General features: G+C 43.2%; 1 protein-coding gene across 1 annotated transcript in view; it reads right to left on the minus strand.

The window, feature by feature from the left end:
• Positions 1-277: 277 nt before the first annotated feature.
• The window catches only part of LOC145284064 (ectonucleoside triphosphate diphosphohydrolase 8-like), a 185,222-nt gene continuing 167,474 nt past the window's right edge, over positions 278-18,025 (minus strand). The window contains exon 10 of the mRNA XM_080133138.1: positions 278-355. Within this exon, the coding sequence (XP_079989264.1) occupies positions 308-355 (48 nt within the window). The 3' untranslated portion in view covers positions 278-307. The remainder of the gene's footprint in view (positions 356-18,025) is intronic.

Below are 18,025 nucleotides of genomic sequence, written 5' to 3' on the forward strand. Positions count from 1 at the left end.
CTCTCTCTCTCTCTCTCTCTCTTTCTTTCTCTCTCTCATGCAAGAAAGCAAATACACTGTAAAATGAACTTAACTCGTTTACATCTGCCCAATTTATTTTCATCTCAACTCATTAAACTCAACTCATTTATCTCATTAATCCTTATCCTCAAGTGGCTCTTAGCCTTCATAAGTTGTGACTAGGTAGTAAAAAGAAATCATCTTAGACAATCTTCAACAGGCGAGGTAACTCATGACATTATCTGATTGCAACCTGTTTGACTATAAAGCAGTGCTCCTTATTTTTCCGCTGGCAATCATTCAGCCTTCAGTGACCATTATCCTCGGGTGGCTTTTGGCTTTGATATGTGGTGACCTAAAAGTAAAAAGATAAATTCGACCTTTAAACATGTGTTTCATGCTATGATAAGGAAATGGGGTAAAGTAAAACGGAAAGGAACTGCCTGCTTCCCACCTGACTACAACCTGGATGTCTTCAAGTCCAACATAAACAAATTCTTAATGAACCGCCACCTCAAGTAAACACTTCAATAAATTTCCACACTAACGTACTGTACTTGCAATAACCCTTATCCCCGAGTGGCTTCCGGGCCTTGATAAGTGGTGACTACCGTGTAAAAAAAAAAAAAAAAAAAAAGGAATAGCATTTCTTGATATTAATGACAAAGAAATTTATTTAACAAAACATATATCAAGTTATATATATTCTGCATGCAAGCATCACAGATTAAAATCGATGCACCAAATACTAAATTTAAAATAAATAAAAGCACATTTACTCATAAGATGGCTTTACAATAAATAAAAATACATGATCCAAATTTCACTCTCCTTAAATGAGAGAGAGAGACAGAGATATAGTTAATAGTCAGTTTAAGTGCGCCAATCACTTTGGAGTCTCTTTCACAGCAGAGACAATATTCTTAGCTTATAAATTATGGGTTATCTCCCTTTAATTATATTGACACTATTTCTATATCAGGACTTCTTTGGAAGAGTCAACTAAATGTTCTAATGCGCATGTCTCGTCTTCGGTTTGTGGCATGGTCCCTGACCTTGCCGAGGTCATTTCAGACGATGGTAGTCTCTTTGGGTTTTGTCAAAAAACATGATTAAATAACAAATCATTTATATAATTGTAAGTCTACGAAAAGATAAAAGTCTTTTTCAGTCAGAATGCTCATTTGGGAAAGTTTACGCAAACTTGTATTTTGGTACAAAAATGATTTGTGAATACTAGACACAAGGGCTAAAGATATGTATGCCTATATATTAGTTAGTGTGAATCTGCATAATACAGTATTATGTTTATGTGAGTATCAAGCAGCGTGGTACTGTGTGTGAGTAGGTTTACCTTGTTCTGTTAGTAGATGTAGTGGGTGGCAATTTGCTTCTGTTCACCGGACCTCTTGTTAGCGAATATGAAAATGCGATGGAGCTTACGCATGAGTTTTGAAGTGTGTTTGTTTTTATTTCGTCCCCCTCCCCGGCCCAATCCACAGTGGTGGTGTTGTGAGCATATGTTCTTAGGTTCTTTGATGTGCGCTGGATTTGATCTTCTTTGTCTGACTATTTCCTTGTTTTTATAGGGGTTTTTAAGTTTTCTATAAGGGTTTTTAAGTTTTCTATAAGGGTTTTTAAGTTTTCTATAAGGGTTTTTAAGTTCACACCGACTGGATTTTGGGTTTAAAACGATTTGCATTGGTTGAAAAAATATTGAGGTAACATCTTCCTAGGAAAGCTGTAACTTGCTTTTTGGAAGTGAAGAGGAAAGTGTATTGCTAACAGAGAAAGAAAAAGGGTGACTATTCAAGCCAGTCGCTTTTTGGCATTAATGTTGCATAGGGTTACATATTAAAGAGATGACGCGGCTCATATATAACGGGTGCATTTATAATGGAAGTAACGATTCTGATGATGAGGGAGAGAAGAGATTTATACAGTTCTGGGATGCTTGGGACTTCATATATATTATTACTGAAAGCTTCTTTCTTAGAACTGCACGCCAGTGGAACTCTCTGCCGCTTGTCTGTTTCCCACCTGACTACAACTTGGATGTCTTCAAGTCCAACATAAACAAACTCCTGACAAACTGCCCCCTTAAGTAAGACACTCTAACCTCCAATACTAATGATTACTACAATACTATCTCATTGATTACTGTACACGCAATAACCCTTATCCCTGAGTGGCCTTCGGGCCTTAATAAGTGGTGACCCCCCATGTAAAAAAAAAATTACTGACTGGAGATGTATACAAGTTCTTTTAACACATATTAGAGGAGAGGGAGATACTTCACTTATGGTGGTGGTGGGGAGGACACATATCTTGGAAGGGTTTACAATGTTCATTACAAGATGATAAACACATTACCTTTTCTGTTGTAACTGAATAACGACACGAGACAACACATACAAAACATGATGATGACTTCTGTATTTATCGGATCGACGTCAGAAATTCACTTGTATCTACATGGTTAATCTTCTACCCTTTCGCTTCCCAGGGATTAACTCACCACTGACTGCCAACTGACTGACTCTCAACTCTCTCTCTCTCTCTCTCACTCTCTCTCTCTCTCTCTCTCTCTCTCTCTCTGACTGTCGAACCCATAGAACTATATGGAGAATTGTCCTTTTTCTATGACGTCAGAAGTGTGTTTTTCAAACGTGACTAATTTCACGTGGCTGTTTGTCCAAACACACTTCTGCAACAAAAGAATCCTCTCCTAACCTATTTTTTTTTAGCCTAACCTATTTTTTTTTTAACAATATATTTTTAATTTTCATTGTTCATTCTTTTACTGACATATTTAATATTCAGATTTCTAAAGAATGGACCATCAACTCTTTATTCCGATATAAACAATATTTAACTATTCTAATAGAATTTAGCAATAGACCAAATTTCTCACATTCCATTTCTCAACTTTGCCTACAGGGTTCGATTCTAGGCTTATCCTAATCTCATTTTCACTTATATAATATTCTTCTTATTTACATGGAAAGGGGACAGCCTTTCCATGTAACATCAATTCGAACTACATTTCTATTCACCACAAAGCGTTTTGTAGATATATATATAAATATACTTCAAATGGGAGGGAGAATGAAAATGTTTCGAATCACGAGGGGGCATTTTGTTACATTCTAATCAGACGTCTTCAAACAACATTTTCGAAGTAGGTAGATTGAAAAAAAAAAGCAACAGCTTTTTAACAAAAAATATTTTTCTGCAGCAAACAGATCTCATCTCTGCAAGAACTGTGTGACTAAAATTAAGTTTTGCTGCTGGATATTATTTTAGTGATTGGATGTATACAATATTTTAATACTTTTTGTATGAATTTCCAAATTCTTTACAATTTTGAAGAATTTCATTTATTGCAGAGTTATTGTTATTTAAAGACAATTTAAAGTATGCATTATTCATGTACAATTAGTTTTTAGTTAAGCTTATAGAGATTTTTGGTGAGATTGTGAGATGTTTGCCTGAGATGACCATTCTGCAATAGCAACGTTGTGTCTGTATTCATCTGCCTGTTCAATGACAATCCGTTCTCTAACAGAGTTCGGTTGTTATCTTATTCACGAGAAGAACTGACCGAAGATAGATGTTTCTGGCATGCTGCAACTCACAAAGGGGTTAAATCCGCATGCAATGAAGAACGAGAAAGGAAACGTGACATAAAAAAAAAATAAATAAAAAGAGCAGTCAGTACTTCTGCTACAGAATTATCCCACAGATGTCCAGCATCCAGGAAATACTTCAGAGTTCGAAATTCTAATCGTTGAATGTTTGAGTTAAAGAAAAAGAAGAATGATTACCAAGTTCACCACGTCGAAACACGCATAACAAAAATCTGTCCTGTTCCCTTTTTGACGTTATCGCAAACAAGCTTTCTTCAACTGACACCAGATTGCAAAGTACACCATACTGATGTTGAGCCGACAAAAAAGAATCGTTCCCAACCGAAGAAATGCTGGCTTTTTATATTGTCAAACCGGACCACGTCTCAATTTTCATAAGACACATTTTTGTCTCGTGTCGTTCAGGTTTCGAGTTTAAGACCTTTTCTCTTTCCTTTCTTAGCGAATGACACTCTCGCTAATCATGTGCACTATAATTTTCCCTACAGAAATAAACCATCTCTGAACGCACAGAAGCACTGCATGATCACTGTCGTCTTCACAAACGATGGACGGACATTATTTTTCTGTCTGGCTTTGCTTGAAATGAAGTAAGAAAAAAGGATCACCGGAGTTCCAATTAAAATGACAAACATCTTCTTTACAATTTATATTGACTTTAATTAACAGTTTCATCGACAGAGGAACACAGGAATATAACACAAATTTGTCCGATAAACGAGCATGTGCTATAAAAAAAAACTCGGTCCAGAGGCTTCATATTGTCTAACCAAGTTGTTGTAAGAGATACGGTAAGATAATGTCTGATCACGTTGGCATCTGTACTATAATTGTAATTGAAGATTCCAGTGTGATAATAATATAAACAAAAACAATTATTTTTGAGTTATTAGTTATTAGATACTTGTTGTATATAGTATTTTTGTGGTAGTGTTGCTGCATCTATTTTCATCAAACCAGACTTGTTTTAGATGAAGAAGAAAAATAGTCACCAGAGATCCTATTAAAAAGACAATCATTTTTGCTACAATTTATATTAACTTTATTTAATAGGTTCAACACAAGAACTCAAGAATATTAAACAGGCAGGTTGGTCCGGCATCATTTTGTTTCTACAGTAGCAATAGATAACGCAAGGTTTTTAACTCTCCTAAAGTAACATTCTGGAAAGATAAAAAAAAAATTGTCTGTATCCCTATATAGTGGTGCCTCAGTCCACCATAAAATAAGCATAAACATCACTACCCTTCTAACAGCAGGGGTAATGTCTGGAAAGATGGCCTCAAAGAACCAAATTATACCTCCTTATTCACATGCTTTTCATAACAGGAAGGTATGATACCTGGTTGGAAAGTCGTGTAAACCAACTAACGATGCTACATGTGTGTTCATCTGACTGGCTTCACTAAATTAGAAAGGAAAAGGACCAGGTTCCAATTAAAATATCAAACCACTTCTCTACAACTTATATTAACTTTATTTAACAGCTTTCATTAACACGGAATTGGAACCAGAAAGAGTTAATCACACAAGAATATGTGACAGGCTCGTAATGATGTTGCCTGTAGAAAGGAAATTGAGTCCTTGAGTCTCAGCTCATTTCACAACACCATTGCAAGGGACGAAAACAGCAATATGGCGTCTGGTTGCAGTGACATCTCTCGAGGAAGTTTTTTTTTTTTTTTTTTTTTTTTTTTGTACAAGGGGGTCAACACATATCAAAGCCCGGAGGAAACTTGAGGATAACAGTTAATTCTATTGTAGTCATTGGGACAGTTGCATAATAATCGTTTGTAGAAGAAGTTATTTAGCATAATTTGATCCTTTATGAGGACGCTGAACAAGAACTTGTTTGCAGTGAACTTGAAGATAATGATAGTGTAGTCAGCTAGAAAGCAGAACAGTGGTACAGAGTTTCACAGGCGGGCAGTTATAGGGACACCTTGTTCATGGAATCCATTTTTAGGTTGTTCCGTCTGCCTGCTTCCCTCCTGACTACAACTTGGATGTCTTCAAGTCCAACGTAAACAAATTCCTGATGAACCGCCCCCTTAAGTAGACACTTTAAAATATCCACATTAACGTACTGTACTTACAATAACCCTTATCCCTGAGTGGCTTTCGGGCCTTGATAAGTGGTGATCACCTTGTAAAAAAAAAGAAAAAGAAAAAGACAACGATAAGGGAATTTATTGATAGTGATTTTGGCTAGAGGACATCTCACTGCTCAACTCCCTACATAGTATCCGTGCAAATTTGGTCCCAAATAGTATCCCCTTATGTTAAAGTGACACTGTACCCCGTTTGGGGTGAAGAAAGTAGTAAAATAAATTAAAATACCTTTAAAGGTCTGATCAAAATGTAGAGAATTGAGATGAAAACAATAACACGATTATTAGGACAAAATATACAACTGTATCAATAAATATGCCTACAAGTTATCTATTTTTCTATATGAGTTCTGACTGACTGTAAGTTACCCCCCCCCCCATTAACTTCCCAGAACCTGAATATATACAGCACTTAATATATACTCAAATGGTCATCAATCTGGTACTGGCCAGAATTTTCAAGTAGAGTTTTTTTTCCAAAGAAATTCCATCTATCGTACATATTAGTATGGGAATGCTTTTCTGAGGGTTACAACATGGTCGTCTTTAAACTCAAATATTTGCCATAAACCTGTCTTATATGTCATCAAAGTTTTCACCCCATTTATCATTTAAATTCCTCTCATTATATACTCCATCATTCAGCCGAAAATCTATCCATTTCACTGACCCTTATCCTCGAGCAGCTTTTAGCTTCCATGAATGCCAACATCCTTCACTCTATAATAAAGAGTAGTGCATATTTATTTGTAAATATATATCTGTCCCGTCACACAAACGTCTGATGAACAAATAAGGGAAGGGAGAACACAAATCTATTTCCATAATGAGACGTTTTCTTCCTTGTTTTCCTTTTCTGTTTTCTATACTGATTTATACTCATATTTCATATTTATGTTTTTTTTCTTCCGATTTTTTATTTAACTTTCCAGTTTGAGACGTTTTCTTTCTTTCTTCTGTCTTTATATAAGCGGCAATTATTCTCTCTCAGTTTCATTTAAAACCCTTTCTACTTTCGCTAACGTTTTTGATGTTTATAACATCCAGCGTCATTTTTTTTTAATGGTTAGCCGCCCTCTTCCTCCCAATAATCAAAGGAAGAAATTAAAAAAAATAAAAGCCAAAATTGGCGTTTTTTTTTTCTTTTTTTTTTTTTTAGATCTTCATCATTTTTTTTTTTTTCCAGCTCGTTATAGTTCTGTCCTATTCTATTAGTTTGAAAAAAAAAAAAAAAAAAAACATTAGAAAAACTAACATTGCAATTAGGAAGTCAGAAAATTGCCGCCACCCAAAATGAATTCGGAAATAAATCCTCACTCTAAATAACAATATTTTTATTTAGATCATCAGAAATAATGATAATTTAAATATAAAAATTAAATTGCTGATGTAATTCTCTGATATTTTATGAATAATTTAATAATATGGTTACATAAAATGACAGAAAAAAATAATTATGCTTCGCCAGTGTTCACACTAATCTATAGTCCTATAAATTCGTTTTTCTTTTGTGTGTATTGATGTTCATATTAAAAAAAAAAAATCTTTTCTACTTATTTAAAAAGAAAATACAATTTTCTTATATATGTGTTGTGAAATTGCATTCATCTGCAAAAGATCTAGCTAATTTGCATATTCTTTTAAATATTCATTTTAATTAATTCCCTATTAGTTTTTTCGGTTTTCTTATGGGATGATCATCTTTAGTTAACTATTACATGCAGATATTCTACATGATTTATACTTTCATAATATTTGCGTAAACTGTTTATAGTAAACACAAAATTGTTTCCATATATATTTATGTATACGTATATATTTTTGTTTAACAAATTTTGCCTACCAAACTCCTCCTAGAGTTTTTGGTCTGCAGACATGAAACTTCATATATAAGGTATTTGAATCCATGCAAAACATTATATTTGTGTTTTAGCCCGGAAAAATCAGTGCAAAAGTATGAAAATTAAAAAAAAAAAAAAATTTGCCAGGTGAAGGTCGAACGCCGGTATTACGAATGCATAACGTAGTAGCTATTGGTTCATATTTTAATTTTTAGCTTTGCAGTAAACATGTTTTCATAGTCCAGTCATTAACGGCAGAGGCAAAATAAATCGCGAGCTGGACGTTTTGGTTTCGATTCTCGGAGGTGGCGCACGAGCCTTTTTTTTTTATATACTTTTTAAAATCATTACTATATATTGTATCCAATCTCTCTCTCTCTCTCTCTCTCTCTCTCTCTCTCTCTGTATATATATATATATATATATATATATATATATATATATATATATATATATATATATAAGTGAAAATATCTGTCTTTTCTCTATGGTAGTTAAGGAAGACTATTATACAGAAAGGCATTACTTTACATATTCACACTTTTTAATATATACATATGCACATAACCTTATGAACAGTACATATGGCCCGAGCAAAGCCCGGCGGAACTGCTAGTATTCATATGAAATAGATTTTACAAAAATCTTTTTAGTTTGAAATGATTTTCTGTCTTTTTCATTATTTTTTTTTAACTTCACCTATGAAGACATTATTTTATATAAATATTAGTGCGAATACTGGGAAAGCCTATTTTTTTCTATGATTTTTAACGGAGAGTGTACACTAGTTAGTAAATAAAAATATAACTAAACAGTTTGATGATTTGCTTCAACAATAATCATGTCTTGTCATCTACAAAGAAACAAACACCAATGGACCCCACATAAACTTAACGAAGTTCAGAAAATGCAATCTTGAAGTGTTTTCAACATGACAGGTTAATGTGGATAAACTTTGAGAACAAAACTATCAAGTTTTGCCAAATCCCTCACTTTCTCCTGATAATGCACCAGCATTAATCATTATGCGCCTTACACCCACAACAAAAAGTTTTAAAATAGAAAAGTCATTGTTACATAATTCAGAAGTTATCTTAAGGTTGACCTGTATGCAATCAGTCACTTATATAATGTTATTTAACAAATCATTACCTCAATCAGCTCCAAATCATATCTCGTCTTTCTCGGACATTGTAACATCGTGCAATGTTCTTGGCCTTCGGGCCGCGATCAAAGTGTAGTATCTGTTCCGGCAGATACTGCAAGCTATGACTAGCTATGACTAGCAAAGACCAGATGTGGGGGCAACCCCACATGCCTGACCTTTAACCAGCTCCCATTTCCCACCTCTCGGGAGCTGGTCCCCTTTTTCCCTTCCCCCTCCCTTCACTCCTCACATTAAAAATTGGCCTTGTGCCTAATTTGCTCGGTGGGGGAGCAAATAAATACCATCTGTTCTGATACCTACATCGTGCGAGGCAGTGCTGTTCTGGCGACACATTCTCGTGCCCGGAACACCTGACAAGCTTTTTGGGTCGCGTTCTGTCCGCACCCCCACTTTGTCTGTCTTTCTCTGCTCTCCCCCCTCCCCCACGGGGGGGATCCGAGCTGATAATTTACGAACTTCCCGCGAGGGAGGGTCGGAAACACCTTCTCTCTTCCCTCCACTAACTTCCCACTCCCTCTCTCAGTTCTATCTCCCCTCTTGCCGCCTTTTGGCGCCACCTCTTTTTGGCGCCAAAGTCGGCTCCCCACTTTGGACGGCGATTCCACGTCACTTTTTTCAGTGAATTTTTTAAAAGAGGGACCCAAAACGGACACCCCCAGCCCGGGGGCCACCAATATGGATACCCTCAGCCAGGGGCCCACCAATATGGATACCCCCAGCCAGGGGGCTACTGCTCCCCAAGAGGACGAATCCCCAACAGGAGAAAAAACAACTGCTGATGGGGCGTACCGCCCGGGTATGACACCATTGGACGCTCCCAAGGAGGGGGAAAATTTAACAACAGCTCCCCCCGAGGGCGACTCCCCACAAAGGGGAGAAAAACCAAAATCGGTCGTAGCATCTCACTCCAACCACAAAAAGGAGGAGGTGCCAGACCAAAAGGACAATAAAGGGGACAGCGCTCCCCAGGAGGGCTGCTCTCCCAAAAGGGGAGCAGATCAAGAAAATGAGGGGGCATACCGCCTGGACCTCACAAACGAGGAAGGGGCAGATGACCTCAAAGTAAACAAAAACGATCATGCTCCCCAAGAGGCCGACTCCCCAAAACGGGAAGCTGCTCCCGAAAAAGACACTAAAAAGAGAGCCGCAGCTCAAAAATGTGACACTCCCACAAAAGGACTGACCAGGACATCTGGGGAGGCAGGAAGCGTCGCCAAGAAACAGGCAGGGGCGACCTCCATAAAAGACCAAAAACGGTCTAACCCCACTAAAGACCCCATACCAACACCAACAAGAGGGTGTGCGTGGGGGAAGACCGTAGAAAAACAACTGTCCCCTCAAGAGTATAGAGACCTGTACCTGACAAAGTACAGACAATACATAGAGGGGGCAGATATAAAACCCATACCGGGTGCCTGGGAGGCGATTGAGGGCAGAGTCCTGTCCTTTGCCATTTCCGATATACCGGAAAACCGGCTCCTAGGAATGAAGAAGGAAGACATGGCGGGGCTTCTCCACAAACTTAACATCCCAGTACTATACCTGTACCAGAGGAGCTTTGCTGTGTGGGACATCCTCCTACCCACCAAGGATGATGCGGAGAGACTCTCCCTCCAAGAAATAAAGCATGGGAGAGTCAAACTAACACCTGAATACCAGGGCAAGAGAAGGACTCGGGTGCAGGTATTTAATGTGCCAACCCAAATACCTGCGGAAGTATTAGGATGCCTCTTCAGCCAGTACGGTGAGGTAGAACAGGTGACCCCAGTACGGTCAAAAACTGGGACTCACCTGGGCTGCTACACAATAGCAATGAGGCTGAAGAGGGAAGGTTTTCGGGCAATACCACCGCTGCTGACATACAAAGACGCCAGCATAACGGTAGTGGTGGAGGGCCGTCGTCCACACTGTTGGTTCTGCCAAAAGCAGGGCCACATGGCTAGGAGTTGCCCCCAAAGGGTAACCCCTAATCCAACAACCCAAAAGGCGGTCACAACCCTTGAGACAACGCCCGCACCAAAACAGGCGGCAACAACCCCTGCAACTGCAGCACCAACCCCAGCTCCAAGGAAAACCCAAACCACCCAGGAGGCCAAGGGGGAAGAATGGAGCACGGTGGTGAGACAAAAGCGGAAACACATAATCCCTTCTGCCACCGTCCCACCACCAGCCCAAAAATCGAGGCAGGAGCCTCTGCAAATGCAGCAACAACAACAGCCACCGCAGCCAATGCCGCGGAAACAACTGCAGCAACAACTACTGCAGCAGCAAAATCAGCAAGTGCAGCAGAAGCAGCAGCAGCAACGACACGAGCGAGACCAGCAACAACAAAAACAGCTGCAGCAGCAAATAGAGGAGCAGACACAACCAACGGTCCCCACACCAATCGAGACGGGGATCAAGCGGAGAAAAGACTGCTCCTCTGAGGATGAATCCGCAAGTGAGAGGGAGAGGAACTCAACCTCACCTCTCCCCGGTTCATTCGAAAGAATGAAAAAGAAAAACAAAAGAAGAAAAGAGGAAGAAAAGGTGGCCCCCACTCCCTGTGAACATACACCACCCCTAACAACAAAATCCACTTCCACCCCCAAACCACACACTGCACCAACACCAGACACCGCACCAACACCAGACACCGCACCAACACCAGACACCACACCAACACCAGACACCGCACCAACACCAACACCAGACACCGCACCAACACCAAACACCGCACCAACACCAGACACCACACCAACACCAAACACCGCACCAACACCAGACACCACACCAACACCAACACCAACACCAGGCACCACACAAACACCCGTCCCCACACCAAGGCAAACTGAGCCACTACCCCAAAAAGAAAATGAAAAGAATGAACCGAGGGAGAGGAGAGACTCCTCTGCCTCTTGCAGACCAAAGGTCCTTGCCCCCGAGGAACTATGTAATGTAGACCCTCTATCTGTGGCCACAGACATTTCCCATCGGCAGAGGAAAAACTTAAAACCTCTGCTCGATTACAAACAGATAGAGGGGAAAGATGTAAATATCCCCTCAAATTTCCCGGACGCCCCACTCCTAATAACTTTTGTCAGAACTCCAGAGGCCTGCAAGACCAACTTGTGGACAAGGCTGCAGGCCGCTGAAGGGACGTTTCCGGGAATTGAACTGGTGAAAAAAAATGACCCTTCTCTTGATGAACTGTCAAAACAATGCAAGGGAAGGGTCCCCGTGTTGGTCCATCCGTCACTCTACAGGGCCATAAAATTAATTTATCCTTTGGACGTCGGCGGCATTGCGAGAGAAGGTCAGGATATGAAAAACCTGACCACCTTGAGCATGGCACATAACGTCGGTGTCCTTTCCCCGGCTGACTTCGGAGCTGAGTGTAACACACCCTAAGGTAGGTACCATGGCTTTGAATTTGGCTAGTTTGAATGCGAGGGGCTTGAGATCACCGGGCCGGGCGGCTCGCCTCCGGCACGACCTCTTGTCCCTGGGAGTGGATGTGGCTGCGATTCAGGAGACGCATTTCGTTTCCTCTGTGGACTGTCAGGTGCTGGCCAGAGATGTTGAGGTTTTCTCAGCATATGGCAGCCCGCGGGGGAAGGGAGTTTCCGTGCTGGTTAAACGTACCCTGTCGGCGACGGTCGACGTTGTCCATAGAGATGCGGTGGGCAGGCTGGTTGTGGCCGATGTTGCCGTAAAAGATTCTGTGTTTCGGGTGATTGCGGTTCATGCGCCCAGCACCGCTCGTGAGAGGGTCTCATTCTTCAGTCAGCTTGACGCGTTTGTAGATTGTCGGAAGCGGGTAGTGCTAATGGGGGATTGGAATTCCATCTTAGACCCCGACATAGATAAGGTAGGAGGCGGAGCTAGAGGATCGGAGAGGTGCGAGTCCAGCCTGGCTGATCTGATGGCTAGATGCGGTCTGGTCGACAGGTTTCGGTTCGAGCATCCGGGGCGGGAGATGTGGACGTGGACCAATAGCGTTTCCTCCTATCCAAATACCTATTTGGACAGGATGTTAGTTAGGAGAGGCGAAGTAGACTTCTTATCTTGTCCCACGTTCACTTGGCTAGGCCAGACGGACCATAAATTAGTTATGGCTCGGCTGAAGCTAGGAAATAGGCCTAAGTTAGCGGGGTACTGGAAGTTAAACACCTCCCTTCTGGAGATACAAGACTTCCAAGATCAGTTAAGAGAATTGATTAAAAAGGCACTAGTGGGGGCGGTTACCGGGAGTAAGTGGTGGTTAGGTCTCAAAGCCAAGATCAGAAGCTTCTCCGTCAAGTATGCCCAGCGCCTCGCACTAGATAAGGCCAAGACGAAGAAGAAGCTAGAGCAGAAACTAGCCCAGGCTACGGGGGAGGGTGATAGGGTTAGTCAGGAACTAGCTAAGCAGGACCTTCTACGCGAGACTAGCGAGCGTTACGAAGGCCAAGTAGTTAGAGCTAGGCTTAGAAAGATAGGCAACGAAGCAGTCAATTCTGATGCAGACGTGCGCCGTGAGGTTTCTAGGCGTGGCTCGGACAAATACATTGCAAAAATCAAACATCCGAATGGACGCACCCTGGAATCGACTCGGGAGATCTGCGAGGGGTTTCGAGAACATTTCGAGGAGCGTTTTACGCAGCAGCCCGATCTTCCGGTCCTTGAGTTTAGCGACTATTTGGCCGACTCTCCCCGCCTCGAGGCGGCTAGAGCGGCTAGTTGCGAGGGCCGGGTGACGGAGCGGGAGGTCTTTACTGCGCTGAAGCAGGTCAACTGTGACAGATCGCCAGGACTTGATGGTCTGCCATACGAACTGTACTTGAGGCTGTCGCCCATGTTTCTGCCTCTTCTGACGGATATGTTCAACCATTGGTTTGCTCAGGGATCCATCCCAGGGCAGGTGACCAAGGGAGTGATCACATTGCTGAAGAAAGGTGACGGGCATGGAGGGGAAGAGTTAGACGACTACAGGCCCATAACTCTGCTAAACACAGAGTTGAAGATTTTGGCCAAGGTCCTGTCGAATCGGCTGCAGGTTGTTATCGACGAGTTGGTTGAACCGGAACAGAACTACGCTGTGAAGGGGAGATCGATTCAGAACAACTTGCACCTGATCCGCATGATCCTAGAGGGGGGAATAGATGACGACACGGAAGCCGCGCTGATAAACTTAGATCAGTCCAAAGCTTTCGATAGGGTCGACCATCGTTTCCTGGCATCTGTCTTAGAGGCCGCCGGTTTTAAACCGGACTTTTGCAAGTGGATCTCCATAATGTATCGACAGCCCATGGCTGTCGTGCAAGTCAACGGAAAGCGCTCGAAACCCTTTGTTATCTCTCGGTCGGTTCGTCAGGGTTGTCCGCTGTCGCCCCTGCTTTATGTCCTGGCTTTGGAGCCTCTTCTCCGCAAGCTGAGACATGGGGAGGCAAATTCGGCCCTGCGCGGAATGGCTCTGCCTGGCGGCTCAGCTGCCAAGGTATCCGCGTTCGCCGATGATGTCACGATCTTCGTGTCGGGCTTCAGAGACATTGAGGTCGTGTCGGAGGCACTCACACAGTACGAAAGAATCACAGGGGCCAAGATAAACCGCAACAAGTCGGTAGGACTGCGGTTGGGCGCATGGAGTGGCAACGCAAACCTCCCTGCGCCCTTCAGCTGGACAGATGGCCCGGTCCGGATCCTCGGCGTGTGGTTCGGACCGGGTCTCCAGCTTGACAAGAATTGGTTGGAGGTACGGTCAAAGGTGGAGGCTGCAGTCAATTCGTGGCTTCCTAGGAAACTTTCCTTAAAGGGTAGAGCTGAGGCGTGCGCCACTTACGTCTTTCCTCTCATCCTTTACCGACTGGCCGTACTTCCCCTGCCTGCACAACACCTAAAAGCTCTTGTCGAACTCTTGTCCTCGCTCCTTTGGGACAGAGGAAGACACTGGGTGAGCAGACAGGTCTGTATTCAACGTCCGTGTGAGGGAGGCTTGGGAATGCCGGACTTGAAGTGTCATCGAGATGCTGAGAGGCTGGCCTTCCTGAGCCACTATATGCAGGAGGACCAACCGTGGCACCCCGTGGTTACTGCCGCCTTCCCCGACCTCGTTCTCGACCCTTCCATCGAGAGCCGTCGCAGGCCGCGGGGAGAATCTGCCTACATGAAAGAGTGCCGAGCCGCGCTAAAACGACTACCAAGGTCCAGTGACCTTGTGACTGCTACCCGTAGGGAACTCCACAGGGATCTAGTGAAGGGGGCCGCTGACGACCCGCTATGCGCGCGTTTGGGGTGGCAGCAGTGTGAGATCCGCTCCGCGTGGGGCTGGGCGCCAGGTTCGAGTCATCTGAACAATTCGGAGTTCTCTCTGACCTGGCGATTGGCCCGAAATGCACTTCCACTCAACAACATACAATGCAGTTCTGGGTTTTTGGAGTCGCCTGATTGTCCCCGTTGTGGGACAACGGCCGTGGAAACTACGGATCACGCTTTCTTCGATTGCCGCGAACTCCGCCATTACTGGTCGTATGTCAGTGGGGTGACGGCTCGCATCGATCCTGAGCATCCTCGCCCAATTACTGTATCCAATGTTGTGGACAACGTGAGGCCGCCGTGGGACCGGGAAAGACAAATGGTCTACGTTACGATCCTGGCCGTGGCGAGAATGGTGATCTGCAAGGTTGCCGGGGAGTGTTGTCTTTTTCTGATCAAGATCTGATCGCTTTCTTTAAACACCAACTACGGGTGAAGATCAGATGTGATAGAAGAAGGCTGCATCGCGCGGCATTTGACAGAAGATGGATACATGTGGCAAGTCTGTGTGTACGAAGAGGAGCCAAATTTGAATACGTGTTCCCCGCCTAGGTGTGGAACGCGCAGTTCTGTAAAGTAAAATTAAACAAGTAGTCTCTCAGCTAGCTGAGTGTGTGTTCCATCCCTCCCCGATTAGGAAGCCTCCAAGATCCCCATCCCCTCTTACCTGCAATTTTTGTTCTCACCCCTTCCTCTAAATTTTACCCATCTTGGAGAAAAAGAAATACAAACTAACCTCCATCCCTTACCCACAAAAATTTTCTTTTCTCCATCCACCCCCATCTAGAGGGCATCCCCACCTAGAGACTGACCCGCAGAAGCGAGGTTCCTTTTACAAACCTAGTGGAACGGGCAGTCTATCAATTAGACGGGGTTGGGAGGGTCCTACTAATCACCTTTTGTTTTTTCTTCCCCCGCCCTCGACACAAATGAATTATTGTTACCATTTTATTGTTATCTTTTTTGTTTTTACACGTCAATAAAAAATGTTTTAAAAATTGGGAGTTACTAGGACGTCCCCCAATACGAAAGGGTGAATGCGGTATTATGGTGAAAGAAGATACTAGCTGGGAGAAACTTTTGACTTTGTTTAGTTCTGGAGTGACAAGGATGACCAACGACCCCCAAAATCCCCCCTTTTGAGTTGGCCATGTGCCTAAGTTTTTTGTTCACCGTTAATTTTACTGTATTTTTTTAACATGAATAAAAGATTTAATATCTCAAAGTGTAGTATCTGTTCCGGCAGATACTGCACTTAAGATAATTTGTACCAGTCAATGGAGGGGAAACCCTCTATACTGGGACAATTATTATTTTTGGTAACCAGAGTGCCCCCTTTTTGCCTACTTTAAGGGGAGCTGGTTTTTACCTCACATTAAAAACGGCCTTGTGCCTAATTTGCTCAGTGGGGGAGCAAATAAATACCATCTGTTCCGGCAGATGCTGCAGGCTATGACTAGCTATGACTAGCTATGACTAGTAAAGACCAGATGTGGGGCCAACCCCACATGCCTGACCTTTGACCAGCTCCCATTTCCAACCTCTCGAGAGCTGGTCCCCTTTTCCCCTTCCCCCTCCCTTCACTCCTCACATTAAAGATCGGCCTTGTGCCTAATGTGCTCGGTGGGGGAGCAAATAAATATCATCTGTTCCGGCAGATATTGCAAGCTATGACTAGCTATGACTAGCAAAGACCAGATGTGGGGGCAACCCCACATGCCTGACCTTTAACCAGCTTCCATTTCCCACCTCTCGGAGCTGGTCCCCTTTTTCCCTTCCCCCTCCCTTCACTCCTCACATTAAAAATCGGCCTTGTGCCTAATTTGCTCGGTGGGGGAGCAAATAAATACCATCTGTTCCGGCAGATACTGCAAGCAAAGACCATATGTGGGGGCAACTCCACATATAAGACCTTGGTAAATGTAGGGGCAACCCTTCATACCAATTGTCACTATCCAGCTCCCCTACTCCTCGGGGAGTTGGTCCCCATTTCCCCTTCACTCCTCACTTTAAAAATCGGCCTTGTGCCTAATTTGCTCGGTGGGGGAGCAAATAAATACCATCTGTTCCGGCAGATACTGCAAGCAAAGACCATATGTGTGGGCAACCTCACATATAAGACCTTGGTCAATGTAGGGGCAACCCTTCATACCAATTGTCACTATCCAGCTCCCCTACTCCCCGGGGAGTTGGTCCCCATTTCCCCTTCACTTCTCACATTAAAGATCGGCCTTGTGCCTAATGTGCTCGGTGGGGGAGCAAATAAATATCATCTGTTCCGGCAGATATTGCAAGCAAAGACCATATGTGTGGGCAACCTCACATATAAGACCTTGGTCAATGTAGGGGCAACCCTTCATACCAATTGTCACTATCCAGCTCCCCTACTCCCCGGGGAGTTGTTCCCCATTTCCCCTTCAGTCCTCACTTTAAAAATCGGCCTTGTGCCTAATTTGCTCGGTGGGGGAGCAAATAAATACCATCTGTTCCGGCAGATACTTCAAGCAAAGACCATATGTGTGGGCAACCTCACATATAAGACCTTGGTCAATGTAGGGGCAACCCTTCATACCAATTGTCACTATCCAGTTCCCCTACTCCCCGGGGAGTTGGTCCCCATTTCCCCTTCACTCCTCACATTAAAAATCGGCCTTGTGCCTAATTTGCTCGGTGGGGGAGCAAATAAATACCATCTGTTCCGGCAGATACTGCAAGCAAAGACCATATGTGGGGGCGACCCCACATATAAGACCTTGGTCAATGTAGGGGCAACCCTTCATACCAATTGTCACTATCCAGCTCCCCTACTCCCCGGGGAGTTGGTCCCCATTTCCCCTTCACTCCTCACATTAAAAATCGGCCTTGTGCCTAATTTGCTCGGTGGGGGAGCAAATAAATACCATCTGTTCCGGCAGATACTGCAAGCAAAGACCATATGTGGGGGCGACCCCACATATAAGACCTTGGTCAATGTAGGGGTAA

The sequence above is a fragment of the Euprymna scolopes genome, chromosome 8 (genome assembly GCF_053919585.1).
Source record: "Euprymna scolopes isolate OS-2025 chromosome 8, ASM5391958v1, whole genome shotgun sequence".
Classification (NCBI taxonomy): Eukaryota; Metazoa; Mollusca; class Cephalopoda; order Sepiida; family Sepiolidae; genus Euprymna; species Euprymna scolopes.